This window comes from Salvelinus fontinalis, chromosome 35 (genome assembly GCF_029448725.1).
Source record: "Salvelinus fontinalis isolate EN_2023a chromosome 35, ASM2944872v1, whole genome shotgun sequence".
Taxonomy (NCBI): domain Eukaryota; kingdom Metazoa; phylum Chordata; class Actinopteri; order Salmoniformes; family Salmonidae; genus Salvelinus; species Salvelinus fontinalis.
Genome location: NC_074699.1, coordinates 19,734,597 through 19,762,253, shown reverse-complemented (window position 1 = coordinate 19,762,253; position 27,657 = coordinate 19,734,597). Strand labels below are relative to the sequence as shown.

Sequence of the window (27,657 nt, the reverse complement as noted above, 5' to 3'; positions counted from 1 at the left end):
TTTTACTGTCCCAGCAAAACTGTGTGTTGCCAGGACATGGACCAGGCCATTACTGTGTGAATACTTAGGCTGGGTTGATGGATGAGATCAGACAGACTCAAACAGATACAGACTGAGGTTTACATTTTGTGACTGTTGATGGCTATTCCACTTTAATTATATACAGTAAGTCTATCCTACTGCCGCTCTGTTGCCCATGTCATCCATGTCTGAAATATGAGTCCTCTAAAATGTATCTTGCCCATTAATAATTATAGGAAAACAAACCTCTTGCTTTTATGTTCAAATTGGTCAAATAGAAAAATGCTCGGTATTATTTGCAACCATCTCATGACCTATTCCCAGACTCTCTCATGACCCTCTGAAGTCTAAGGGACGCCAATGTTGCTTTTGAGGTTTGAATTATTGCTTGGGCTTCAAACAGAAAAGAAATATGGTAAGTTCCCCAAACTACTGTATCCCAGGCTTCAGTTAAAAAGCATGTTGACAAAGTCGCTAGTTATCATAAACCATGGACAGCTACAATGATGCATAATTTAATCAGCACACATGACATGCAGGGCCCAGGTCTCTTTATCAAGAATGGGAATACGGCACAATAACATCACTGTGTTCCTGGCATCTGACAGGGGAGGCGCCCTCATACACACCTTTCTGCCCCCCTCTCTTCACTGGAGCGTCTCCTCCTTCCCGTCTGGAGTCAGCTGTAACAGAGAAGGACTGTTAAACTATCTGAAACTATCATATGTGGGCATCAGATGCAGCCAGCATCCATGCTCCCAATGGGGGCCTTGACATCACGGGGCAGACAGTTCATCCCAAGGCCAGAGGGTCAGGATTGACAACAATGACAGGGATCCAATGCACCAATCTGACAACTACTACTACCACACGCCAGTCAAGGCTATCAATACAGATAGGGTCCTGCACTAGCTTGGGCAACAGACAACACACACAAATACAGACCTGTGCTCTCACTCAGAAACTGAAACTCCAGTTCTTGGTTGTTACATCAACCTGGAATGTGGCGCATCAAAAGATAATGATACAAATTACACCAGCTCCATTTACGGCATGGTTTGTTTGTATGATTGGCCATCATTCAAATAATATACTTCAAGGCTTTGTCTTTCACAATGATGAAGTTTGAATCAGATTGCTGGGTCCCTGTGAGTTTAACTTTTTCTGTAAACCTTTTTATTTTTGTCCTAAACACAATGACTGATGGGATCCAGCAGTAAATGGACAAACACCACTACACACAAACATGTTCTTCCTTAAATAATGTTTTACAACACCGTTTTTGGACCCAATGTTTAATTGCCTATTAATAGATTTGATGCTAATGTTTATCCAGTTAAAAGTTATTGGATTTGGCTATTTCAGCTACACCCGTTGCTGACAGGTGTATACAATCAAGCACACAGCCATGCAATCTCAATAGACAAACATTGGCAATAGAATGGCCTTACTGATGAGCTCAGTGACTTTCAACCTGGCAGCGTCATAGGATGCCACCTTTCTAACAAGTGAGTTTGCCAAATTTCTGCCCTGCTAGAGCTGCCCCAGTCACCTGTAAGAGCTGTTTTTGTGAAGTGGAAACGTCTAGGAGCAACAACGTCTCAGCCGCAAACTGTTTGTCGGGAGCTTCATGAAATGAGTATCCATGGCCGAGCAGCCATGGAAACTTTGCCACCATTGGACTCTGGAGCAGTGGAAACACGTTCTCTGGAGTGATGAAACACGCTTCACCATCTGGCAGTCCGACGGACAAATCTGGGTTTGGGGGATGCCAGGAGAACGCTACCTGCCCCAATGCATAGTGCCAACTGTAAAGTTTGATGGAGGAGGAATAATGGTCTGGGACTGTTTTAAATGGTTCGGGATAGGCACCTTAGTTCCAATGAAGGGAGATCTTAACACTACAGCATACAATGACATTCTAGATGATTCTTTGTGGCAACAGTTTGGGGAAGGCCCTTTCCTGTTTCAGCATGACAATGCCCCCGGGCACAAAGCGAGGTCCATATAGAAACAGTTTGTCGAGATTGGCGTGGGAGAACTTGTCTGGCCTGCACAGAGCCCTGACCTCCAGCCCATTGAAGCGAGCCAGGCCTAATTGCCCAACATCAGTGCCTGACCTAATTAATGCTCTTGTGGCTGAATGGAAGCAAGTCCGCACAGCAATGTTCCAACATCTAGTGGAAAGCCTTCCCACAAGAGTGGATGCTGTTATAGCAGCAAAGGGGGGGACCAACTCCCTATTAATGCCCATGATTTTGTAATGAGATGTTCGACGAGCTGGTGTCCACATATGCTTGGCCATGTAGTGTATCTAGCAAAGATGCAGCTGGCTCAAAACAGAGCAGCACACCTTGCCCTTAACTGAACATACAGAACATTTGAACATGTGGGGACAGCAGACTGGGATAAGGAAAGATTGAATACGTCCGTAAACACACCAGCCATCTGGTCTGCGCATACTCTGAGGGCACGGCTAGGGATACCATTTGGGCCGGCAGCCTTGCGAGGGTTGACACGTTTAAATGTCTTACTCATGTCGGCCACAGAGAAGGAGAGCCCACAGTCCTTGGTAGCGGGCCACGTCGGTGGCACTGTAATATCATCAATGCGGGCAAAGAAGGTGTTTAGTTAGTCTGGAAGCAAGACGCCTGTGTCCATGACGTGGCTGGTTTTATTTTTGTAGTCCGTGATTGTCTGTAGACCCTGCCACATACGTCTCGTGTCTGAGCTGTTGAATTACGACTCCACTTTTTGTACTGACATTTCGCTTGTTTCATTGCCTTGCGGAGGGAATAACTACAGTTTTTATTCTGCCATAATCCCAGCCACCTTTCCATTGTTAAATGCGGTGGTTCGCGCTTTCAGTTTTGCACGAATGCCGCCGTCTATCCACGGTTTCTGGTCAGGGTAGGTTTTAATAGTCACAGTAGGTACAACATCTCCTATGCACTTCCTTATAAACTCACTCACCGAATCAGTGTATACTTCGATATTATTCTCTGAGGCTACCCGGAACACGTCCCCACATGACATGCCACCAGACGTTTCTTCACAGTCCCCATGTCCATCAGTGTTTTGTCACTTGTCATGTGTTGTGTTTTTGTGTACACCAGGAAGAGTAGGTGCTGCTTCAGCAAAGGCTAATGGGGATCCAAATAAACAAATAAAAATAATATCCAGATCTGAAAAATGCAGGCACGTGATTCAGCAGGGATTCAGGCCGTTCTCAGTACTCACCGTCGGGGAATGGAGGACTTCATCTCTGTGACTTAATTGCACAAGCCTCTACATTCCAAATATAAAGCAACAATATCTCTGACCTGTCTAACCCCATGTGTCTTAAAGAACCTTAATACCCGCATCCAGTTTATCTGACGCCTGTCCAACAGATTCTCATCTCAATAGATTTGAAATGGGAACATTCTTTCGGATGGTCTGGTAATTAATAAATCTCTTGCAGATGCCTGGTTTCTGGTTGAAATGTCTTCCCAGAGTGACCTCACAGCTCTGACTAGTGCACATGTTGGACCCTGGGCTCTGTAGGGTAGAAGTTAGGGTCACTAACAACGTGGGTGGATTGACATAAGTACATGGATGGCCTCAGACAAATGACACCAAGTGGGCCGAGGAAAAGCCAGCACAGCAAACTCGTCTTACCCCCCAAAGCCAAGGAGAATCTGCCTGTCATGGCTATAAATGAACATTAAAATCATGCTCCAAATAGGGGTCGAGGGGTGAGCTCCAGATAAGATCATCCCATGACTGTCCTAATGATTCACAAACATGATTCCCCTGAACTAAACTGACAAGTCGTGGCTTTGTCATACGGTTATATTCTCATCCTTTCTGAAGAGCGGAAATGAATTGCCCAGAGTTGAGATCAATGGTGGGTGGAGTATTTTGTGAGTGTTGGAGCAGGTGCATTGTGAGGGCCAAAGCCCCCTGAAACTATTGGGTTCTCGGAACTGTGAATCACCCATGTACAATCCTGGGTCACACTGAAATAGCCAGTTGTGGTTAGTAGTAAACAACTAGAAGTAATTTCATCACAGTTTGCTGTAGCTTAGTGGTAGTTGAACTAAATAAAAATCTTGGTAGTGTTTTCAGTAGTTCATACATTTTTTACCATGCAGCAGTGTAGCTGACTTCTGGAATTACACACTACTTTTTTTGCAGAAAGAAAATATGGGTAAAGTAGTAGGCAAGATTTTATTTTTCTAAATCTGACCTGCCTAACTCTCACTTGAAACGTTTATTAGGCTAAATTTATTATTCTAACATCTGACTCCAGAGTGATCTGACCTTGCAACTTCAGATTTAGGTATGATAATTTAGTTTGGATGTAGTAAACTACTTTTCAAAGTAACTTTAACTAAACTATAAGTTTCTTAAGGGTAGCTTTAGTGTCGCTCAACTTCTTCCAGGACATAGCCCACATTGCTGATGTGCCCTGTAAACGAAAAACAGCCATGGGGACTTGGGGATTTGGGAGGCCAATAAAAAACATTTGTTTTGTATTTATCGCCTGCCAGTCGATAGGGAGTTATTTTTAGGTTCATAGTCCTACAATTATAACTTATATTTAGAATTCATTTCTTGGGATCCGAGCAAGAACTGTAACTATAACACTAGATATGATCAAAATGAATCAGAATCTTGAACTTGCAGTAGGTTTTGATTTCCATTCTGATTCAAGGGATTATTCTCCTAAACCACCAGGACTAATTACTATGAGCTAATGTGGAAAACATTCAGAATGCACAAAACCATAAGGATATCTTACAGTATTATATAACTTTACAATTAAACACCGTTTGTCTCAACAGTTGCAGCACAAATAATCATTTTTTTTGTTGCACCTTTTGCCAGTGCCTTCGGAAAGGATTCAGACCCGTTTAATTTTTTCACATTTTGTTACGTTACAGCCTTATTCTAAAATGTATTAAATTGTTCCCCCCCCCCCCCCCCAATCTACACACAATACCCCATAATAACAACGCAAAAACAGGTTTAGATTTTTTTGCAAATGTATTAAAAATAAAAAACAGAAATACCTTATTTGCTGTGAGACTCGAAATTGAGCTCAGGTGCATCGTGTTTCCATTGATCATCCTTGAGATGTTTCTACAATTTGATTGGACTCAACCTGTGGTAAATTCAATTGATTGGACATGCTTTGGAAAGGCACACACATGTCTATGTATGGTCCCACAGTTGACAGTGCATGTCAGAGCAAAAACCAAGCCATGAGGTTGAAGGAATTGTCTTAGAGCTCCGAGACAGGATTGTGTCAATGCAGAGATCTGGGGAAGGGTATGCAAAAATGTCTGCAGCATTGAAAGTCCCCAAGAACACAGTGGCCTCCATCATTAAATGGAAGAAGTTTGGTACCATCAAGACTCTAGAGCTGGCTGCCCGGTCAAACTGAGCAATCGTGGGAGTAGGGCCTTGGTCAGGGAGGTGACCAAGAACCCGATGGTCACTCTGACAGAGCTCCAGGATCTTCCAGAAGGACAACCATCTCTGCAGCACACCACCAATCAGGCCTTTATGGTAGAGTGGCCAGACAGAAGCCACTCTTCAGTAAAAGGCACACAACAGTCCCATTTGGAGTTAGCAAAAAGGCACCTAAAGAACTCTGACCATGAGAAACAAGATTGAACTCTTAGGCCTGAATGCCAAGCGTCAAGTCTGGAGGAAACCTGGCACCATCCCTACGGTGAAGCATGGTGGTGGTAGCAGCATGCTGTGGGGATATTCTTCAGTGGCAGGGACTGGAAGACTAGTCAGGATCGAGGAAAGATGAACGGAGCAAAGTGCAGAGAGATCCTTGATGAAAAGCTGCTCCAGAGCGCTCAGGACCTCAGACTTCTTCCATTGTAGAATGATGGAGGCCACCATGTTCTTGGGGACCTTCAATGCTGCAGACATTTTTTGGTACCCATCTGTGCCTTGACACAACCCTGTCTTGGAACTCTATGGACAATTCCTTCGACCTCATGGCTTGGCTTTTGCTCTGACATGCATTGTCAACTGTGGGACCTTTACAAATAATTTCCAATCAATGGATTTGTAGAAATCAAGTTGTAGAAACATCTCAAGGATGATCAGTGGAAACAGGATGCACCTGAGCTCAATTTCGAGTCTCATAGCATAGGGTCTGAGTACTTATGTAAATAAGGTATTTCTGTTTTTTTATACTTTTTCAAAAATGTTTAATAACCGGTTTTCGCCTTGATATTGTGTGTAGATCAATGAGGAACATTTTAGAATAAGGTTGAAACGTAACAAAATATGGAAAAAGGGAATGGTTCTGAATACTTACCGAATGCACTGTATACTGTTGCATCTGGAGAATTGTGTAACATTAACAAGGCTTCATGTCCTGCTCAGCCTCATGTAATAGATTATTTACTAACACAGACAATCTATTTGTGAAATAGTGATAGAACAGTCAATGAACTACAATCACAGCGGTGAACCAGTGAGTTTGGATTCATCATCGTCCTGTTGAGTGAGTCTTAAACCACTAACTCCTTAAGGGACTGAGGAGTCCCAACGGCTCCATTCCTGAAAATCCAACCGGATCCGCACTTCCGCCTCATCCGTCTCGTCATGGGCGGAGGCGTAAATCCACTCCTCCAGGGGGCAGCTAAATATGGAGAAACCTGCCAGAGGAGCGTCTGTCCAGATGTTAGCCAGCACTGCACCTGCTCGCAGTACAAGCCAGCTGGGAGAGAGTGCTCAGGATCAGGAGCATGTCCACAATGTCTTCTAGAGAACTTCAGTTTAGGGCTTTCCCACCTTCCTGCTGTGGGACAGGTCTCTCCAGGACCAGGAGTGCCTTCGAGTCTCGCCAAGCAGACGCCAGTGGCTCTGTGTTGGGTTTCTCGCCCAGTTCCTTACTTATTGTTGGAAGTGAAACATCCTTGCCAAACCCGATTTTTGGCTCGGGCCATATGAACTATTCTGCTGCAGTGGTGTCTGCTTACCTTTCATGAGAAAAGAGACTATTTTTAACAAGAGAGGCTCATAACAAGCCAAACCTATTTCAAGTGGCTTAGATTAGGTTCAGGTTTGTTCCCTATATCTTGTAACCTATTATCTGCAAATAAATGAGGTATTTTGCAACCTACAATAGAGACTTCCTGGCGCCTGAGTATGCTCTCATCCCTTCTAGATGTAGGTGACATCTAAAGGGCTATTATTGTCAGATTGAAAAAAACACTCGTCAGTAGCCACATAATTCATCATTTGTAAATTCTCTTAATCTCAAATATGCAGCCGTCCTATCTACTGTAAAATAATCACACTAATCATCTTGCTAGTTCAAGTACTCTTGATTTATAAACCAAACATTAGTATCAATGCAAAACATGGTACAAAAGATACAGTAACATATAGCTTCTGAAATGACTTTGATGCTGTTTTTTGCTTTGTTCTCTCAAACTGGAAGATGCAGACAACAGATGAAACAAACACTGTCTGACGGATTGATTTAAAAGTCCTTAACACAGAGCCTTTCTGGATATTCTGAGAAGGAGTCGACTCGTCTTCATCTAAAACACAATGGCTCAGTCAGTCTCATCAAAGATAGGAAACAAGGTTACTATATTGGCACATAAGACATGGTCTTATTACAGTTACGGCTAGAAAAGCATACACACGTTATATATAAAAAATATGAAATATCACATGAGTATTTACATAAAACATTAAGCCACCACACTTTAACAACATGAGTTACTCTTTTAATAAAAAAAATAATTTACATCACAAGAACAAACAAACTGTTATCCATGAGTCAAAACATTCATAGTGTATGTTAAAAATAGAGGATATCACTAAAATATAAAATGTCAGGGAAATGTTTTGAACTTTAGTGTGTTTTTTCTCTCTTCCAATTTGTCTTGGTAAGGTCCTTATATACATCATTATAAAGTCATGCCTTTTGCCTGGCTGTTCGCTTCAGTTAGAAAATCTATCATTCTATATGGAGTGCATATTATAGAACTAAGTGCAAACAAATTGCCTTGTCACATTGTGCATTTTCAAAACCTCCGTTTTTGGTGGTTTATACCTTTCGTCAAGCAGCAACACCTTTTCCTCATTGTAAAATATCTGATATAAATTCTCTTGTATGTTTTATATATCTTTGTTTATATATTGAACCCACAGTTTAAAATGGCCAGTGCTATTGCTTTTATCTATTTACAACTGAAATGGCATAAACTATCCTTAGTAGTGCTCAGGCATCCGTTTCAGCCATTTACTTTTCACTCTAAGTGTTGATCCCTGTAGCAGTAACAAGGAATAGTACAGAGAGAGCTGATGGCGGAGACCAGGACACATTCATCAACTCGTGCTAAAGCTGTCAGGCAGACAGACTGAGGACTGCCTGAAGTCCTGCAAGGCAGCAGGATGGATGGATGGATGGCATAGCCTCCACTAACAGGCACTTAGATCACTGTGGTCCTCATGGTAAAGCCACTCCCATGGTGACTGAGCTGAATATGTACTGTATATATGTGCCCACAGTCTCTGCTCTCAGCCACCTTGCTGCACTTAGTGTTATTGCTGTGACCTGACCACATCCAGACCACGCCCTGGCTGGGGAGTTCAGAGGTCACGCGTCGGAGATGCAGCTCTGGATCTTGTCCATCCACTGATGGGCGCTCTGGGCATCCGAGGCGCAGAAGTTGTACACTCGCTTGGTGGTCTTCAGCTGCAGTGACAACACCCAACCGACGGTTAAACAGTGACAGGAGAGATGGGATGTGACATACAGAGTCTGATACTGCCATGGCTGGAGGGTATTCTACCACAGAACACAGAAAAGATCACAGGCAGACGGAGGAATAGAGAAACAGAGACACTCACGTCGAAGAAGGCCTTCTCACTGATGTGCTTAGGAGCTCCTATGGTGGGGGTGGCTATCAGAGCTGACTCCACCTCCGCCAGGTCAATGTGGCCCCGGCAGTTAGTGTCCTCCCCCGTGTCGTAGTACCTCAGCTGGGACAACACACACACACATATAACACCACTGGCATAGGAGTGGAGACATTGTCTGGAACAGACTGGTAACAACATGCAACATGCTGTAATACTTACTTGGTGTTTTGTAATGTCCAAAACAAACCAGCGAGGTTTCCATCCTTTCAGCAGTGCTCCTCGTTTGTACAGAATCCCCTCAAATGATCTGAAAAACACACCATTAAGATGAATTTAAAACATCTGCTTGGTAGAGAGATTCTGTCTGTGTCAAAGCTTTACAGAAGAGTTGGGTGAGGAAACAGGAGTAATTGGAAGTCCTGGCCCTGTTTTCCGTCTCAGTGCTGGGAGTGGAGACCCACCTGTTTTCCGTCTCAGTGCTGGGAGTGGAGACCCACCTGTTTTCCGTCTCAGTGCTGGGAGTGGAGACCCACCTGTTTTCCGTCTCAGTGCTGGGAGTGGAGACCCACCTGTTTTCCGTCTCAGTGCTGGGAGTGGAGACCCACCTGTTTTCCGTCTCAGTGCTGGGAGTGGAGACCCACCTGTTTTCCGTCTCAGTGCTGGGAGTGGAGACCCACCTGTTTTCCGTCTCAGTGCTGGGAGTGGAGACCCACCTGTTTTCCGTCTCAGTGCTGGGAGTGGAGACCCACCTGTTTTCCTCATTCTTGGGGGTGAACTGGTTGTAGAGTGTGGCGGCCCGGCGGTTGACCCCGTTAGTGGCAGTGGGGCTGCTGTCCTCCCCCAAGCCAGTGTCAGGCAGGTGCAGTATGGAACGTCTCTGGAACGCCTGCAGACTGGACGTGGGGATCAGCCCCGAGGTGGATGCAGACTGCTTGCGGAGCTGCAAAACAGACAAGACAGATGGAATAAGAAAAGCCATGAAACATTAGTCAAAACATCCTCCCGATGGTCTGTGTCACAGATTGACGAATCAAACAATGCTGTCTAGCTGAACCTTCCAGTAAACAAGACCTGACTTCAGGTTAAGTAAGGTCTATGGGAAACAGGAGTCAGGGGAAAAGGAGAAAACATAGGAAAGTGTGTTGTGTTTGTGTTACATTTCCCTCCTGTTTGAGGTCCTCCTGGATACTGACTCGGACCCTCTCCAGAGTGGCCTGCCACCTCTCTGGTGCTTGGCTCATCTCCCCCTCCAGCCGCTCTATGTCCTGCAACAACAACAGGGATCTCATCAGCATCAGGCACATAGTCAGGCATGGATAACATCATCCCAACTCAGATTTATAGAACTCACAGCCAGGAGCTTGGTGATGGCGTCAGGCTGGGCGCGCCCCACACTGCTGTAGCAGGGCCACACGATCCTCCTCTTGCTGGTGGCAATGGTGTCTGTCTCCTCCATGCTCTCTGACCTGACAGCCAGCATCCTCCAGTCATAGGACGGGCCTGTGCACAGGGTCTCCCCCGTGAAGAAGTCCCACTTCCTCAAAGCAGGGATGCTAATAGAGGGCTTGAGCACCGGCTAAATAACATATGAAACACAAAATTACTTATGATAATCTGATAAGTTTACACAGATAATACATGAGACAAATATCTATTTTGGCTAGTTTGAAATCAAGTCTGTAGAGTAGAGTTCTTTCCCCAATGATGTGAATCTGTCCAATCTCTCAGTGAGCACACCACTGTCAACAGCCAGTGGGAAAGAATGCTGCCCACCGGACCTAACACTTCCCCGAACACTTAATCACGTTGGGGCCCGGAGTGCACAAACACGGAGGTTATTTTCCTCCACCTCCTACTGATTTATACGCCCCTGGAATAATGGGTACAGCCGCCGCGATTGTTGGCTAGCGGGAAGAGGATTTACGGTTCCCATGAACACAACTAACCCATTGGGATGGACTTTGAAGTTGAAGACCAGACATACACCAAGACAGGGTCAAATAGCAACATCAGAAAGTCCCTGTCAGGGAGTTGGAAGAGGCTAAGCGAGACGCTTCCTTTACGACCACAGATATTAAAAGATCCCAAACAACATTGATAAGAAACTGCTAACAGAGTTCAGCTGGGCTCTCCTGGGCCTGTGACTCACGGTCTTCATCGACATCAACAGTCTGCTACAGAACATTCAGCAGGACTGGGAGAGGGACACTGGAAGGTCATCACAATAAGGCATCATCTGGTGCAAGAGAGTGGCAGACTGGCCATCAATCATTGTGGATGTCATCTGGGAGAGATCTGAACTTTTAGCAGCTGGACTGGCTGCTCTGGAAAGTGTGAAGATTCCTGTGTATCTCTACTGAGGACGTCCAGAACAGGAGGACTTGGGTGTGCGTAAGTGTGAGTCAGTGGGTGAACTAGAGAAAAGGCCATTGGGGATCTGGCTGACATACACAAACAGAATGAAGTACCAACGCTACGTATCAGAGATGGCAGCCAACTTGCTTGGGGAGTTGCAACACACAAGACACACAAACAAGCAGTCACCTCAGCCTCTGTGGGACTGTACAGGTAGTTGAAGAACAGTGGACTCCTCCGGTGAATTCTGCTGATACACTCCCAGATACAGACCCCCCTCCTGGCCTGCTTGTCTCCCGGCTTGTCCTCGAACAATGTGCCTTTTGAAGAGTGAGACAAAGAAGAGGTTGTTCAACAGGCCGAGACACACTACCACTATTAGCTGACAAATCCCTGATCTAAGATAAGATATAGGATCTAGGTAATTTAGAAGTGCTTCACTGCAACATGTCAGTATCCTGAAATACCTGACCCATTACACTATCATTACACAATATCATTTCACAGACAGAACAGTAGTTTCAACACTCTGCTTGTTGAATCCCGCAACTCTGCCAAAGACTTTAAATACACGTACAGATCTTAACAGCCTTACTGTTAAATCATTCCTTTACACTGTATTTGTACTATACCGACCATGCTCCAGGCGTTCGTAGTCGGAGTCCAGGAGGAAGTTCTTGAAGCGGTTGGAGATGTAGTGGTATGCCAGGAACTTCAGGTAGTGCTGATTAAACTCAAACTCCAAAGGGCACTGGTCCTGGATCTGCAATGAGGAGAGATGGCGAGAGTGCGATGGCGAGAGAGAGAGAAAGGTGACACATTGTGATTGCTGGATCATGTCCCTGTGTTATGACTACAGATGGGTCCGTTATGACTACATACACTCCCCATTACCGGCAGAATAAAATGGAGACCAGGGAGCAAAGGCCAGTGACTGACATCATCACTCTCAGACAAAAGCTGGGCGAGCTAGAAGGCAGCGGTCCAGCAATGTGCAGCAGCGGCCAAGCGAGAGGACATTGCCGCTCTTTTGCATGTTTTGGGCCACCTGGGCGTACTGGCGAAAACAACAGCTGTTTCTGAGATGAGGAACTTCTATTTTCAGAAACTCATCAAACTCCCTGTTTATCGCACTTCGGCCCCAGAGAACCTCTGTCAGGCCTCCTTGGCAGACACCCCTCCAGTTACAAAAGACAAACTCAGAAACTATGTGTTGATGTAAGTGTATGGGAGTTGGCCTGCCGGACCCTTGGGGAGACAGAAAACACAACGTTCTCTAAAGTTAGCATTTGAGCATGTAAAACCCAATCCACTTCAGCTGCACCCTCCACTCCTCCCTCCCCACCCGCCTTCCGAGGAGAGAGACTTTTAATCCCCACAACCGCAATTTTCCCACTCGGTGCTCTTAACACTGAGGAAATGCATAGGGGATGGTGAAAAACATTAGCACGGAAAGCACAGCACTGACCGTGGGGTTCACAGACCATCTGGGCAACAGCCCTGCAGCTGAAACTCCCCAGCGTACAACTCTGTCTAAATTACTTATATGATGGGGGGATTGCAGTACAAAAACTCAACCGAGTCCATAGATAATGACAGCTGAGTCTCTCTCCTCCTCCTCTTCTCTTTTCTGAAGGAATGTGATGAGCTCATGGAGGAGGTATGGTGGGAGGGAGGGAAGGGGTTGAAGAGGGGTGTGGACGGGGGGTAATGAAAGGGGTGTGGGCCTCGGAGGTGGGTGTGCAAGGCTTGCCTGGTGCACGCAGTCCAGGAACTGCAAAAAGATGGGAGTGAAACCACTGCCTTGGCTGCTGGGGGTCAGGTTGGAGCGCTGGCTGAACTTGTGGCCGAAGGACAGCCACTCCTTCTCCAGCAACACCTGGAAGCCCTCCAGAGTCCGGTAGAACGGGTCACTCAGCAGCTGGACCAGGGACACCACCTTTAGGGAGAGAGAAAGGGAGAGGGAGAAAGAGAGAGAACATCGGCAAGAGAGACACCGAGAGAGAGAAAAAGAGACAGAGAAAAAGAGAGACACCGAGAGAGAGAAAAAGAGACAGAGAAAAAGAGAGACACCGAGAGAGAGAAAAAGAGACACAGAGAAAAAGAGAAACCGAGAGAGAGACAACGAGAGAGAGAGAGACACGGGGAGAGTTAGAGGGTGGGAATGAAATAAAACTCTTGAAGTCCTTTAAAACTCTGAAGACTGACTAAGCTGCCAACTGTCAATGGCGTGACAAGGACTTCGGAGTTCTGTGACAGAGGGGTAGGTGACGAGGAGAGGTCTCCATTGACCTCTGTTCTCCCTGGTCTGTGGTTACACGACCTTTCCTGTCTGTGGTTACACGACCTTTCCTGTCTGTGGTTACACGACCTTTCCTGTCTGTGGTTTGAATCCTCTCCATCTATATGCAGTGGGACGGTTACGGCTGATTTCTGTAAGAGCGTGTCGTCTGACTGCACACATGCTGCCGGCACTTGGCCTGGATCCCTCTCTGTGTCAGCTAACCGATGAACCCTGACGCATGTGGAATGAATGAGGGAAACAGATTGCACTCCCTCTCTAGAGCACCACTGTACCCTCCAAAAAAACAGAGCAGGCTTTGCAGGCTTTCTGGAGTTGGTGAAAAGTCCTCCATCACAGCCCAGCAGTCCTCCCCAGTACAGACCTGAGCTCCTAAATGACCATAGCACCATCACTGAAGAGGGGGCTATTAGAAAGGAAAGAGGGGAGAGGGAGAAACACAGGGATCTGCTTCTCCTCTGCTGGGTGTCTGTTTATGAGTTGGTCAGGAGATGAAGAGCCAAGGCATATGGAGCCCATTTCCTGGAGCAAGGCTGATCAGGGCCCACCGTGATGAGCAAGATGTTCTGGGCCTGACACGTGCCAGGCACGGGAAGCGAGGCTACACCAGTGCTTTTACGCTGCAGCCATGGGCTGTACGGGCCCAGTACACATTGGGAGGCCACGCGCACACACACAATGCCATCCCCAATAACACACGCTCACTTAACAGGTCGGCATGGAAAATGTGAGCTCACAGTGCAAAAATGTGACAAAACGCTGAACAGGAAGAGATGAGGATAAAGACAAGCTTGTGTTTACTCTCCTAAAAAACACAATCAAGCACTTTCACGATTGAAATCAGCATATAGTGACACAGGGCCCTACAGCTTCAGCATCGTTACACGACATTTCAGCATGGTATACTAGCCTGGTTGTCTGGTAGACTAGTGCCAGAACAACTTTGGAAATAAGTCGTTGAAACTGAAGGCATAGCTGTGTGTGACCTGACAATGTGATGACCTATTATCTGTAAGCGTAGACCAGGGTTGTCAAACTCATGGACTCATGCCATGGAGGCTGCATACAGTCTTCAACGAGGTCTGGAGGGGAAACGCGATATATTTAGTCAAAATTAGCCTCTATAACCATCGTTTTAAAAAGTTCCTACGCTCCCCGACTGTCGAGCTTTCATTTCATTGATATACTACCGTTCAAAACTTTGGGGTCACTTAGAAATGTCCTTGTTTTTTAAAAAATAACATCAAATTGATCAGAAATACAGTGTAGATATACACTGCTCAAAAAAATAAAGGGAACACTTAAACAACACAATGTAACTCCAAGTCAATCACACTTCTGTGAAATCAAAACTGTCCACTTAGGAAGCAACACTGATTGACAATAAATTTCACATGCTCTTGTGCAATTGGAATAGACAAAAGGTGGAAATTATAGGCAATTAGCAAGACACCCCCCAAAACAGGAGTGATTCTGCAGGTGGTGACCACAGACCACTTCTCAGTTCCTATGCTTCCTGGCTGATGTTTTGGTCACTTTTGAATGCTGGCGGTGCTCTCACTCTAGTGGTAGCATGAGACGGAGTCTACAACCCACACAAGTGGCTCAGGTAGTGCAGTTCATCCAGGATGGCACATCAATGCGAACTGTGGCAAAAAGGTTTGCTGTGTCTGTCAGCGTAGTGTCCAGAGCATGCAGGCGCTACCAGGAGACAGGCCAGTACATCAGGAGACGTGGAGGAGGCCGTAGGAGGGCAACAACCCAGCAGCAGGACCGCTACCTCCGCCTTAGTGCAAGGAGGTGCACTGCCAGAGCCCTGCAAAATGACCTCCAGCAGGCCACAAATGTGCATGTGTCAGCATATGGTCTCACAAGGGGTCTGAGGATCTCATCTCGGTACCTAATGGCAGTCAGGCTACCTCTGGCGAGCACATGGAGGGCTGTGCGGCCCCACAAAGAAATGCCACCCCACACCATGACTGACCCATCGCCAAAACGGTCATGCTGGAGGATGTTGCAGGCAGCAGAACGTTCTCCACGGCGTCTCCAGACTCTGTCACGTCTGTCACATGTGCTCATGTGCTCAGTGTGAACCTGCTTTCATCTGTGAAGAGCACAGGGCGCCAGTGGCGAATTTGCCAATCTTGGTGTTCTCTGGCAAATGCCAAACGTCCTGCACGGTGTTGGGCTGTAAGCACAACCCCCACCTGTGGACGTCGGGCCCTCATACCACCCTCATGGAGTCTGTTTCTGACCGTTTAAGCAGACACATGCACATTTGTGGCCTGCTGGTGGTCATTTTGCAGGGCGCTGGCAGTGCACCTCCTTGCACAAAGGCGGAGGTAGCGGTCCTGCTGCTGGGTTGTTGCCCTCCTACGGCCTCCTCCACGTCTCCTGATGTACTGGCCTGTCTCCTGGTAGCGCCTGCATGCTCTGGACACTACGCTGACAGACACAGCAAACCTTTTTGCCACAGTTCGCATTGATGTGCCATCCTGGATGAACTGCACTACCTGAGCCACTTGTGTGGGTTGTAGACTCCGTCTCATGCTACCACTAGAGTGAGAGCACCGCCAGCATTCAAAAGTGACCAAAACATCAGCCAGGAAGCATAGGAACTGAGAAGTGGTCTGTGGTCACCACCTGCAGAATCACTCCTGTTTTGGGGGGGTGTCTTGCTAATTGCCTATAATTTCCACCTTTTGTCTATTCCATTTGCACAAGAGCATGTGAAATTTATTGTCAATCAGTGTTGCTTCCTAAGTGGACAGTTTGATTTCACAGAAGTGTGATTGACTTGGAGTTACATTGTGTTGTTTAAGTGTTCCCTTTATTTTTTTGAGCAGTGTAGTTAATGCTGTAAATGACTATTGTAGCTGGAAACAGCAGATTTTTTTAATGGAATAATTACAAAGGCATACAGAGGCCCATTATCAGCAACCATCACTCCTTTGTTTCAATGTCACGTTGCTAGCTAATCCATGTTTATCATTTTAAAAGGCTAATTGATCATTAGAAAACCATTTTGCAATTATGTTAGCACAGCTGAAAACTGTTGTTCTGATTAAAGAAGCAATAAAACTGGCCTTCTTTAGACTAGTTGAGTATCTGGAGCATCAGCATTTGTGGGTTCGATTACAGGCTCAAAATGGCTAGAAACAAAGAACTTTCTTCTGAAACTCGTCAGTCTACTCTTGTTTTGAGAAATGAAGGCTATTCCATGTGAAAAATTGCCAAGAAACTGAAGATCCCATACAACACTGTGCACTACTACATTTACATTACATTTAAGTCATTTAGCAGACGCTCTTATCCAGAGCGACTTACAAATTGGTGCATTCACCTTATGACATCCAGTGGAACAGCCACTTTACAATAGTGCATCTAGATCTTTTAAGGGGGGGGGGGGGGGGGGGCAGAAGGATTGCTTTATCCTATCCTAGGTATTCCTTGAAGAGGTGGGGTTTCAGGTGTCTCCGGAAGGTGGTGATTGACTCCGCTGTCCTGGCGTCGTGAGGGAGTTTGTTCCACCATTGGGGTGCCAGAGCAGCGAACAGTTTTGACTGGGCTGAGCGGGAACTGTACTTCCTCAGTGGTAGGGAGGCGAGCAGGCCAGAGGTGGATGAACGCAGTGCCCTTGTTTGGGTGTAGGGCCTGATCAGAGCCTGAAGGTACTGAGGTGCCGTTCCCCTCACAGCTCCGTAGGCAAGCACCATGGTCTTGTAGCGGATGCGAGCTTCAACTGGAAGCCAGTGGAGAGAGCGGAGGAGCGGGGTGGCGTGAGAGAACTTGGGAAGGTTGAACACCAGACGGGCTGCGGCGTTCTGGATGAGTTGTAGGGGTTTAATGGCACAGGCAGGGAGCCCAGCCAACAGCGAGTTGCAGTAATCCAGACGGGAGATGACAAGTGCCTGGATTAGGACCTGCGCCGCTTCCTGTGTGAGGCAGGGTCGTACTCTGCGGATGTTGTAGAGCATGAACCTACAGGAACGGGCCACCGCCTTGATGTTGGTGGAGAACGACAGGGTGTTGTCCAGGATCACGCCAAGGTTCTTAGCGCTCTGGGAGGAGGACACAATGGAGTTGTCAACCGTGATGGCGAGATCATGGAACGGACAGTCCTTCCCCGGGAGGAAGAGCAGCTCCGTCTTGCCGAGGTTCAGCTTGAGGTGGTGATCCGTCATCCACACTGATATGTCTGCCAGACATGCAGAGATGCGATTCGCCACCTGGTTATCAGAAGGGGGAAAGGAGAAGATTAATTGTGTGTCGTCTGCATAGCAATGATAGGAGAGACCATGTGAGGTTATGACAGAGCCAAGTGACTTGGTGTATAGCGAGAATAGGAGAGGGCCTAGAACAGAGCCCTGGGGGACACCAGTGGTGAGAGCGCGTGGTGAGGAGACAGATTCTCGCCACGCCACCTGGTAGGAGCGACCTGTCAGGTAGGACGCAATCCAAGCGTGGGCCGCGCCGGAGATGCCCAACTCGGAGAGGGTGGAGAGGAGGATCTGATGGTTCACAGTATCTCTCTTCACAGAACAGCGCAAACTGACTCTAACCAGAAGAGAAAGAGTGGGAGGCCCCGGTGCACAACTGAGCAAGAGGACAAGTACATTAGAGTGTCTAGTTTGAAAAACAGATGCCTCACAAGCCCTCAACTGGCAGCTTCATTAAATAGTGCCTGCAAAACACCAGTCTCAATGTCAACAGTGAAGAGGTGACTCCGTTATGCTGGCCTTCTAGGCAGAGTTGCAAAGAAAACGCCATATATCTCAGACTGGCCAATAAAAAAAAAAGTTTAAGATGGGCAAAAGAACACAGACACTGGACAGAGAAACTCTGCCTAGAAGGCCAGCATCCCGGGGGTCACCTACCACGTCTTCCCTGTAACGCACAGCATTGAGATTGCCTGCAATGACAACAAGCTCAGTCCGATGATGCTGTGACACACCGCCCCAGACCATGACGAACCCTCCACCTCCAAATCAATCCCGCTCCAGAGTACAGGCCTTGGTGTAACGCTCATTCCTTCGACAATAAACGTGAATCCGACCATCACCCCTGGTGACACAAAACCGCTACTCATCATCTAAGAGCACTTTTTGCCAGTCATGTCTGGTCCAGCGACGGTGGGTTTGTGCCCATAGGCGACGTTGTTGCCGGTGATATCTGGTGAGGATCTGCCTTACAACAGGCCTACAAGCCCTCAGTCCAGCCTCTCTCAGCCTATTTTGGACAGTCTGAGCACTGATGGAGGGATTGTGCGTTCCTGGTGTAACTCGGGCAGTTGTTGTTGCCATCATGTACCTGTCCCGCAGGTGTAATGTTTGGATGTACCGATCCTGTGCAGGTGTTGTTACTTGTGGTCTGCCACTGCGAGGACGATCAGCTGTCCGTCCTGTCTCCCTGTAGCGCTGTCTTAGGTGTCTCACAGTAAGGACATTGCAATTTATTGCCCTGGCCACATCTGCAGTCCTCATGCCTCCTTGCAGCATGCTTAAGGCACGTTCACACAGATGAGCAGGGACCCTGGGCATCTTTCTTTTGGTGTTTTTCAGAGTCAGTAGAAAGGCCTCTTTAGTCCAAAGTTTTCATAACTGTGATCTTAATTGCCTACCGTCTGTAAGATGTTAGTGTCTTAACGACTCTTCCACAGGTGCATATTCATTAATAGCATGGGAAACAGTGTTTAAACCCTTTACAATGAAGATCTGTCAAGTTATTTGGATTTTTACGAATTATCTTTGAAAGACAGGGTCCTGAAAAAGGGATGTTTCTTTTTTTGCTGAGTTATACACACACACTTTTTAAATAGATTTTTTTACTCAAACCACCCGTGGGGCTGGATTGGACCTGGGACCGTATGTTTGACACCTCTGGTGTAGACATTTCACTTGTCAGTTTTAGTCAAGATGACTCTCTTTTGCTTTTCTTCCCCCTCTCTCCTACCCTCCCCTCCCAGTCCCTCCCTCTCTCCTACACCCAGTCCCCCTCTGCCTCTTACCCACCCTCCTACATCCCCAGTCACTCTCTTCCACTACTCCTGCTGGGGGAGAGACAGTGTGTGTGTTCGTGAGGCTCACCTGTGTGGTGATGTCCCAGCCATCCTCCAGACTCAGCAGGACGGACGAGCCACTGTCCAGCAGCTCCACCAGAATCAGGGCCAACTGCAGGAGCTTGTGAAGCTGCAGGGAACACACACACACACACACACACACACACACACACACACACACACACACACACACACACACACACACAGTTCATGCCATTAAGCTGTTCCTGTGAAGACGGTGTGGAACCTGAGCAGTGCCTCTCCCAGATAATATTGTTCTGTAGTTTATGACACATTTCATTTAATGCAGGGCCATAGGCTGCGTGGGTCACAATGATAACAATTTGGTGGTTCTCCCATTTCTGTTTGTATCGTTATCATTTCCCTTGGAAAATAAGCTTATTGGATGAGGAGAGAATATAGGATGAGGTCAGAGTCACACAGGAAGAACATGGAGAGCACGCCGCTGGCTCGTTCTCACAGATGTCTCACTGAGGGTCAGTGAGTTGTTGTGGAAACCGTAGGAGGGTGTGTATGCAGATGTATTGGTGAGTGTGTGTTTGTGTATTTAATGGGAGCTCACCTGAAGGATCCACTCAGAGTCCTCCAGGGCTTTGAAGAAGGAGTCCCGTGTGTCTGAAGACGTAGCGCTCGGAGCACAGGCCCTCAGCAGCTTCTTAAAGGCACCTTTGATCTGGCGCGTGTCAGCAAAGTCCACAGGCACCAGTTCACAGTTCAGAGTAGAGTCCAGTTTGAAGCCCTGACAAAAGAGGAGAAATGTCATTGAAAATTAACAGTCCCCGAGAGTCAACTATCACAGGTAGACGTAGACATTAAAATAACACTTCAAATTCCTTGGTGTCCGCATCAACAACAAACTAGATTGGTCCAAACACACCAAGACAGTCGTGAATAGGGCACGACAAAGCCTATTCCCCCCAAGGAAAATAAAAATATTTGGCATGGGTCCTGAGATCCTCAAAAGGTTCTACAGCTGCAACAACAAGAGCATCCTGACTGGTTGCATCACTGCCTGGTACGACAACTGCTCGGCCTCCGACCGCAAGGCACTTCAGAGGGTAGTGCGTACGGCCCAGTACATCACTAGTGCAAAGCTGCCTACCATCCAGGACCTCTACACCAGACGGTGTCAGAGGAAGGCCCTAAAAATTGCCAAAGACCCCAGCCACCCCAGTCATAGACTGTTCTCTCTACTACCGCATGGCAAGCGGTACCGGAGTGCCAAGTCTAGGACAAAAAGGCTTCTCAACAGTTTTTACCCCCAAGCCATAAGACTCCTGAACAGGTAACCAAATGGTTACCCGGACTATTTGCATTGTGTGCCCCCCCCAACCCCTCTTTTACACTGCTGCTACTCTCTGTTTATCATATATGCATAGTCACACTAACCATACATCCATGTACATACTACCTAAATTGGCCCAACCAGTGCTCCTGCACATTGGCTAACCGGGCAATCTGCATTGTGTCCCATCACCCGCCAACCCCTCTTTTTACGCTACTGCTACTCTCTGTTTATCATATATGCATAGTCACTTTAACCATATCTACATGTACATACTACCTCAATAAGCCTGACTAACAGGTGTCTGTATATAGCCTTGCTACTCTTTTTTCAAATGTCTTTTTACATTTACATTTACATTTACATTTAAGTCATTTAGCAGACGCTCTTATCCAGAGCGACTTACAAGTACATACAATCATACTTTTTTGTACTGTTGTTTAAGTTCTTTACTTATCTACACACACTTTTTTTTTCTTCACACCATTGGTTAGAGCCTGTAAGTAAGCATTTCACTGTAAGGTCTACACCTGTTGTATTCGGCGCACGTGACAAATAACCTTTGATTTGATTTGAAAGACTGATTAAAAGACACGTAAAACTGACTGACAAAAAAATAAATAATTTAAAGCAGAAGACAAAGATAGGGAATATATTAAATACTTGGGACGTACTGTATGAGGTAAAAATAGGACTTCTGTTATGAATTGAAGTAGAAGTTTCATTTAAGAGACGATTGTCTCTGTCAATGTGGCCACTGGCCAATCACAGCCACCCGCACAGCTGGCGACTCCACCTCGCTCACATTTATTTATAACCTCTTTTAGCCAAGGAAAATAATATCAATTTCACATTCAACACACAGACACATTGCTCCACTCGAACAAGTGACTGAAACGAGCAGAACGATCCAACAACAGTCCAAAAGTAATATTATCAGAGATGTGGGACTGTATTAATAATAAACCATCATTTTGATTAATTGCAATCAAGAGTCCCCTTATCAGTTTGGAAATGTAGTCTGCTGGAACAAAACAGTGGTTACACATTCTAGACTGGAGTGACCTGATTCCACTCCACAGTATCCTGTAAAAATGTACTAGCCCTCCCATAGACAAATACTCCATAACTCTGTGGCACAGTCTAGCCAGACCCCTACTGAGAATTTTAACTGAAGGTCCCAATAACAACAAAGCTTGAACACACACACACTCTACGGACTCATCATCCCATAAAAGTTTGGACCCAGCTCTCGTCTTACCCTGAGGTGGGACTTCTCTCCAAAAATGTAGAGGGCAGCCTGCTGTTTGAGGAGCTGGGCATGCAGGCTCTCGCTGCCTGCAGGGGGCGCCAAATCCTTCCCTGCCAGCCTGGCACCAATATCGGCTGCAGAAGGGTGCTGGCTGAAGCGGCTGCTGGAACGCAGGCCGGCCCAGACACCTGCAACAACACAGAGAGAGAGAGAGAGAGAAGTACAGTTAGAGTTGGCACCGCAGGCCTGTAGAGGGCTGGAACACACAGGTGCTAACTAGCCTGGTTCAATACTCTGTCGTTATGTTTGACATGACAATGTATGACCACAGAGAGGGGTTGGTTAAGCACAAACAGCCGAGACCACCATACCGGGGAAACAGATAACGGAATGATAATGACAGAATGGCACATCGCGACAAAGACTACAGCATATTGACACATTGAAGATTAGAATTTGGACTCAAATCTACGGGCACAGATCTATTCATTCACTAATCCAAGGGGAAGAAACTGAAGGATGCTCATTTCTCTTTGACAAACTACGACCACCAAGATACCTACAATACAGAGCTGTATATGGTAGAACCGTTTTGTGATAAACCATACTTCCTCTGCTTTGCTTATGCTGCTGTTACTGCCCTCAGGGGCCCTGTCTGAGCCAGGCTTTAGATAAGGAAAAGGACACCACATGTAGTGTTTAAGCAGCTTTGGCATGGAGTACATCGTCCAATTAAACTGCCGGATATCAATTACAACAATTTAGAGTGAGCTCTCAACCAATCAAACCATCAACCAATAGACAGGTAACTTACATTTTAAATCCCATCTCAGCTTGAGACGGCTAGACACACATTGCATACAATGCAGAGGTTAAGTCACAGGGGCCTCCTTCCCGAGCTGCCTGTCATGACTGAGCTGGGCCAACAGTACCTCCCTTTGGGCCAAGACTGCTGACTGACCACATCCACAACTGCTGAGACATCACATTCAGTGACAAGTGGACCACATTTACCCTGAAGTGGACCACAGTCAGATTATGTTCCAGCAGAGAAGAACCACAGCCTTGCCCAAGCGCGCCAAAAGAGGAAGCAATGAATGATTCTAGGAATCTCTACAGAGATACTCCTTATTACTCAAAAGAGAGATGAGCACACCGGACGCAGGATACATTTTTAACTGTTACAGAGACATGAGTGTGGGTTACATAGAATCAATGACCAGGAAATAAGAAGATGTTAATGACGAGGATTGGAGAAAGAGAGGGGGGGGGGGGGGGGGGTCTGAAGAGAGTAGACATATCCACTATACCTTGATTTTGGATTCTCCCCTTAGTGGCAGGTTTTTGGTTTGAGTGAGTGAATAGCTTATCCCTGTACCCAAGCACTGGTAGGTAATGGATGCGGGGTGAGGGGGGCACAGAAAGATCACAACATCAGATGGACATAACATACCAGCACACACTCAATCCCCCAACCGTGCCTCACACAGTCATAAGGTTACCTGGGGGGTTACATCAAGGGACCAGGACATGGGTTGACTGATTGTTTATTCCATGTGTAACTCTGTGTTGTTGTTTGTGTCGCACTGCTTTGCTTTATCTTGGCCAGGTCGCAGTTGTAAATGGGAACTTTTTTAAAACTTTAACGGCCTACCTGGTTAAATAAAGGTGAAACAAAAAAATAAAAATAAATAAATGGGGAGCTAGGGTCCAGACTTAAGAGACCAACAGGGTTGGATGGTGGAAAGATATGAATACCAAAGGAAATGATTCATTTGCAATTCAGTCTTGAGATGAACAGAATGGAAGTAACATGCATGACATACAGTGGGGCAAAAAAGTATTTAGTCAGCCACCAATTGTGCAAGTTCTCCCACTTAAAAAGATGAGGCCTGTAATTTTCATCATAGGTACACTTCAACTATGCCAGACAAAATGAGAAGAAAAAAATCCAGAAAATCACATTGTAGGATTTTTTATGAATTTATTTGCAAATTATGGTGGAAAATAAGTATTTGGTCACCTACAAACAAGCAAGATTTCTGGCTCTCACAGACCTGTAACTTCTTCTTTAAGAGGCTCCTCTGTCCTCCACTCGTTACCTGTATTAATGGCACCTGTTTGAACTTGTTATCAGTATAAAAGACACCTGTCCACAACCTCAAACAGTCACACTCCAAACTCCACTATGGCCGAGACCAAAGAGCTGTCAAAGGACACCAGAAACAAAATTGTAGACCTGCACCAGGCTGGGAAGACTGAATCTGCAATAGGTAAGCAGCTTGGTTTGAAGAAATCAACTGTGGGAGCAATTATTAGGAAATGGAAGACATACAAGACCACTGATAATCTCCCTCGATCTGGGGCTCCACGCAAGATCTCACCCCGCCCCGCAAAAATCCCAGAACCACACGGGGGGACCTAGTGAATGACCTGCAGAGAGCTGGGACCAAAGTAACAAAGCCTACCATCAGTAACACACTACGCCGCCAGGGACTCAAATCCTGCAGTGCCAGACGTGTCCCCCTGCTTAAGCCAGTACATGTCCAGGCCCGTCTGAAGTTCGCTAGAGAGCATTTGGATGATCCAGAAGAAGATTGGGAGAATGTCATATGGTCAGATGAAACCAAAATAGAACTTTTTGGTAAAAACTCAACTCGTCGTGTTTGGAGGACAAAGAATGCTGAGTTGCATCCAAAGAACACCATACCTACTGTGAAGCATGGGGGTGGAAACATCATGCTTTGGGGCTGTTTTTCTGCAAAGGGACCAGGATGACTGATCCGTGTAAAGGAAAGAATGAATGGGGCCATGTATCGTGAGATTTTGAGTGAAAACCTCCTTCCATCAGCAAGGGCATTGAAGATGAAACGTGGCTGGGTCTTTCAGTATGACAATGATCCCAAACACACCGCCTGGGCAACGAAGGAGTGGCTTCGTAAGAAGCAGTTCAAGGTCCTGGAGTGGCCTAGCCAGTCTCCAGATCTCAACCCCATAGAAAATCTTTGGAGGGAGTTGAAAGTCCGTGTTGCCCAGCAACAGCCCCAAAACATCACTGCTCTAGAGGAGATCTGCATGGAGGAATGGGCCAAAATACCAGCAACAGTGTGTGAAAACCTTGTGAAGACTTACAGAAAACATTTGACCTCTGTCATTGCCAACAAAGGGTATATAACAAAGTATTGAGATAAGTATTTGGTCAATAACAAAAGTTTATTTTCCACCATAATTTGCAAATAAATTCATTAAAAATCCTACAATGTGATTTTCTGGATTTTTTTCTTCTCATTTTGTCTGTCATAGTTGAAGTGTACCTATGATGAAAATTACAGGCCTCATCTTTTTAAGTGGGAGAACTTGCACAATTGGTGGCTGACTAAATACTTTTTTGCCCCACTGTAGTAGACCATTGAGTTAAACACTTTATAAACTAAACACGCTGAAAATAAACAAGGACTTCTGCAGCACAGCACACACAATCAAACTGTCTGCCAACCAAGAGCTCCCTCCCAGAGAGCTGAAAGAGCTGTCTTTATTTCCTCCTTCCTTACTGCTGATGCGCTCTTAAAGTGGCAGCGCACGCTGAAGGCTCCGTTCCGTACAGGGTTTCGCCACAATGTTGCTTCAAAACGAAGAGACGATGATGGATATCCCACAGAAGCCATGTTACTGGAAATATTTGAAGATTATTTAGAAGACAAATCAAACTCCACTTAATGCGGCTGGCAATGACCTTGAAAGTCACCTTTGAGTGTAGCAATCTTGTGTTTAAATATTACAGGAACTGTGGCAACTAACCTAACAATACACTTCAACTTCCTGAGAAGACTTCTCTTAAACCATGATGCAGACAGCTGCATGCCAATAATAGACATCTTATAATTTCCAGAAAATCTAGGACACATCTTCACCGGACATAACAGACTACTAGGTCACATTTATTTGGTAAGATACAATTAGGCCATGTTCAATAAGAGTTAAGAGATCAACAGATGAATGAGCATGAATGAATAAACAGATCAACCTCCTTGTTAACATTACACTGACGATGGATGTCGGAGACCACAGCATGTGCTATATTTGAAATGGAAACTGCCCAGTGTATTGAACTGGGCCATGCACAGCCATTTGCCTAACGTGTCATTCCACTCCATATCATTACTGTAAACTGTCAGAAAATGCACGTGGATTTCACTGGAGTTATGTGCTCCTCCTATAGGATCTCCTATAGGATCATATGAAGTTGTGACCTACTAGCATAGTGCACTAGCGGGGCACATCTGCTGCCCTAATGATCATGTAGCACACAGACCATCACCATGTGTATTAATGGAAAATACAGATGACAAATAAAGCTGAGTCATAGGCCAAATAGGAGCCAGTTTATCTCCAGAACTGCGGTTGCAGTGTGATATACTGGACTTTGAGGAAGTGACACGTGGGTACAGCACTCACCTCCTCTGGCAAAGCTGTTGGAGAAGGGCATGTCCAAATGGACGGGAGCCATCTTTGGTATTCTAGATGTCCTCCTTTCACTGCCTGAAGAGGACACACAGGCATGAAACGGGGATAACACCACCATTCAGCTGTAACCAGGACACACACAGTAACACAGACCCAGAGAGGACAGGGAATGAAAACCATGCCTGGATGACTAACCATCTATATTTGTCAGACACAGCATCTGAGAACATAACTACCCAACAGTGTGTCTCAGATACTTCACAAAATGGACACAGACCTGGGAGATTAGGCCAGATTTAACGCAAGCAGGGATTATTTAAGAGTTAAATGAGGCGAGCGAACAGAGAGTTGCATTACCTACATTTAGGTGGAAAAATACTGATTGCTGTGTTTCAAATTAGGCCTAAGCCTTGGGCTCACACTCGGCAATCGCGTCCCGTTGCTTAAGTTCCAATTAGCGGATCTGAACATAATCAGAAAGTCTGAAGCTATCAAGCCTTGGGAATCCTATTTCCCCCTTTAAGACTATTTGATCCCTGCAGACGTAGATCTTAAAGCTGGGAGATGGAGATGGATGCCATTGACATTGATTCAGGGTGTGTTTTGATCCAGTTCCCACAGACTAAAGATCTATTGTGGTTACATGGGAAACAGAATCTCGCTGACTTTGCGTAGGGTATGTGCTGGTCACACAGCTCTCTGGACTGGCACTCGGCAGTGGGGTGAAGTCTGGAGATGGATGGAGGGTGACCCCTGGGTGTCCTGTTCCTCTTACATAACCACAACATTGTGCCGCAGTTCCTTCCACACACAACGGACACAACATAAATAACAGGCAGCGGCCCAGAGGAAACCTCACTAAGATAATCAGCAGAATAACACTGAAGGAACGAGAACAAACACATGAAAACAATAGTGACAGAGTGGGGAAAAATACCACCAGTCTAGAGCAGGACAGAATCCAGAGCGGAGCCCAGAGCAGAACAGAGCCCAGAGCAGAACAG

The 27,657-nt window shown here is 46.2% G+C and overlaps 1 protein-coding gene across 9 annotated transcripts in view; it reads right to left on the bottom strand.

The window, feature by feature from the left end:
- Positions 1-7,345: 7,345 nt before the first annotated feature.
- Positions 7,346-27,657, bottom strand: part of LOC129834473 (myotubularin-related protein 13-like) — a 157,261-nt gene continuing 136,949 nt past the window's right edge. For 3 of the 9 annotated variants that reach the window (XM_055899481.1, XM_055899483.1, XM_055899489.1), the window contains 14 exons: positions 26,645-26,728; positions 23,500-23,574; positions 22,199-22,377; positions 20,215-20,391; positions 19,660-19,761; positions 13,025-13,210; positions 11,908-12,034; positions 11,461-11,591; positions 10,268-10,492; positions 10,074-10,181; positions 9,666-9,856; positions 9,136-9,223; positions 8,905-9,036; positions 7,346-8,749 (listed from right to left, as the gene is read on the bottom strand). In XM_055899481.1, coding sequence (XP_055755456.1) covers positions 8,651-8,749; positions 8,905-9,036; positions 9,136-9,223; positions 9,666-9,856; positions 10,074-10,181; positions 10,268-10,492; positions 11,461-11,591; positions 11,908-12,034; positions 13,025-13,210; positions 19,660-19,761; positions 20,215-20,391; positions 22,199-22,377; positions 23,500-23,574; positions 26,645-26,728 — 1,904 coding nt within the window. In that variant the 3' untranslated portion in view covers positions 7,346-8,650. The remainder of the gene's footprint in view (positions 8,750-8,904; positions 9,037-9,135; positions 9,224-9,665; positions 9,857-10,073; positions 10,182-10,267; positions 10,493-11,460; positions 11,592-11,907; positions 12,035-13,024; positions 13,211-19,659; positions 19,762-20,214; positions 20,392-22,198; positions 22,378-23,499; positions 23,575-26,644; positions 26,729-27,657) is intronic. The other 6 variants (XM_055899484.1, XM_055899486.1, XM_055899485.1 and 3 more) reach the window with 3 other exon arrangements.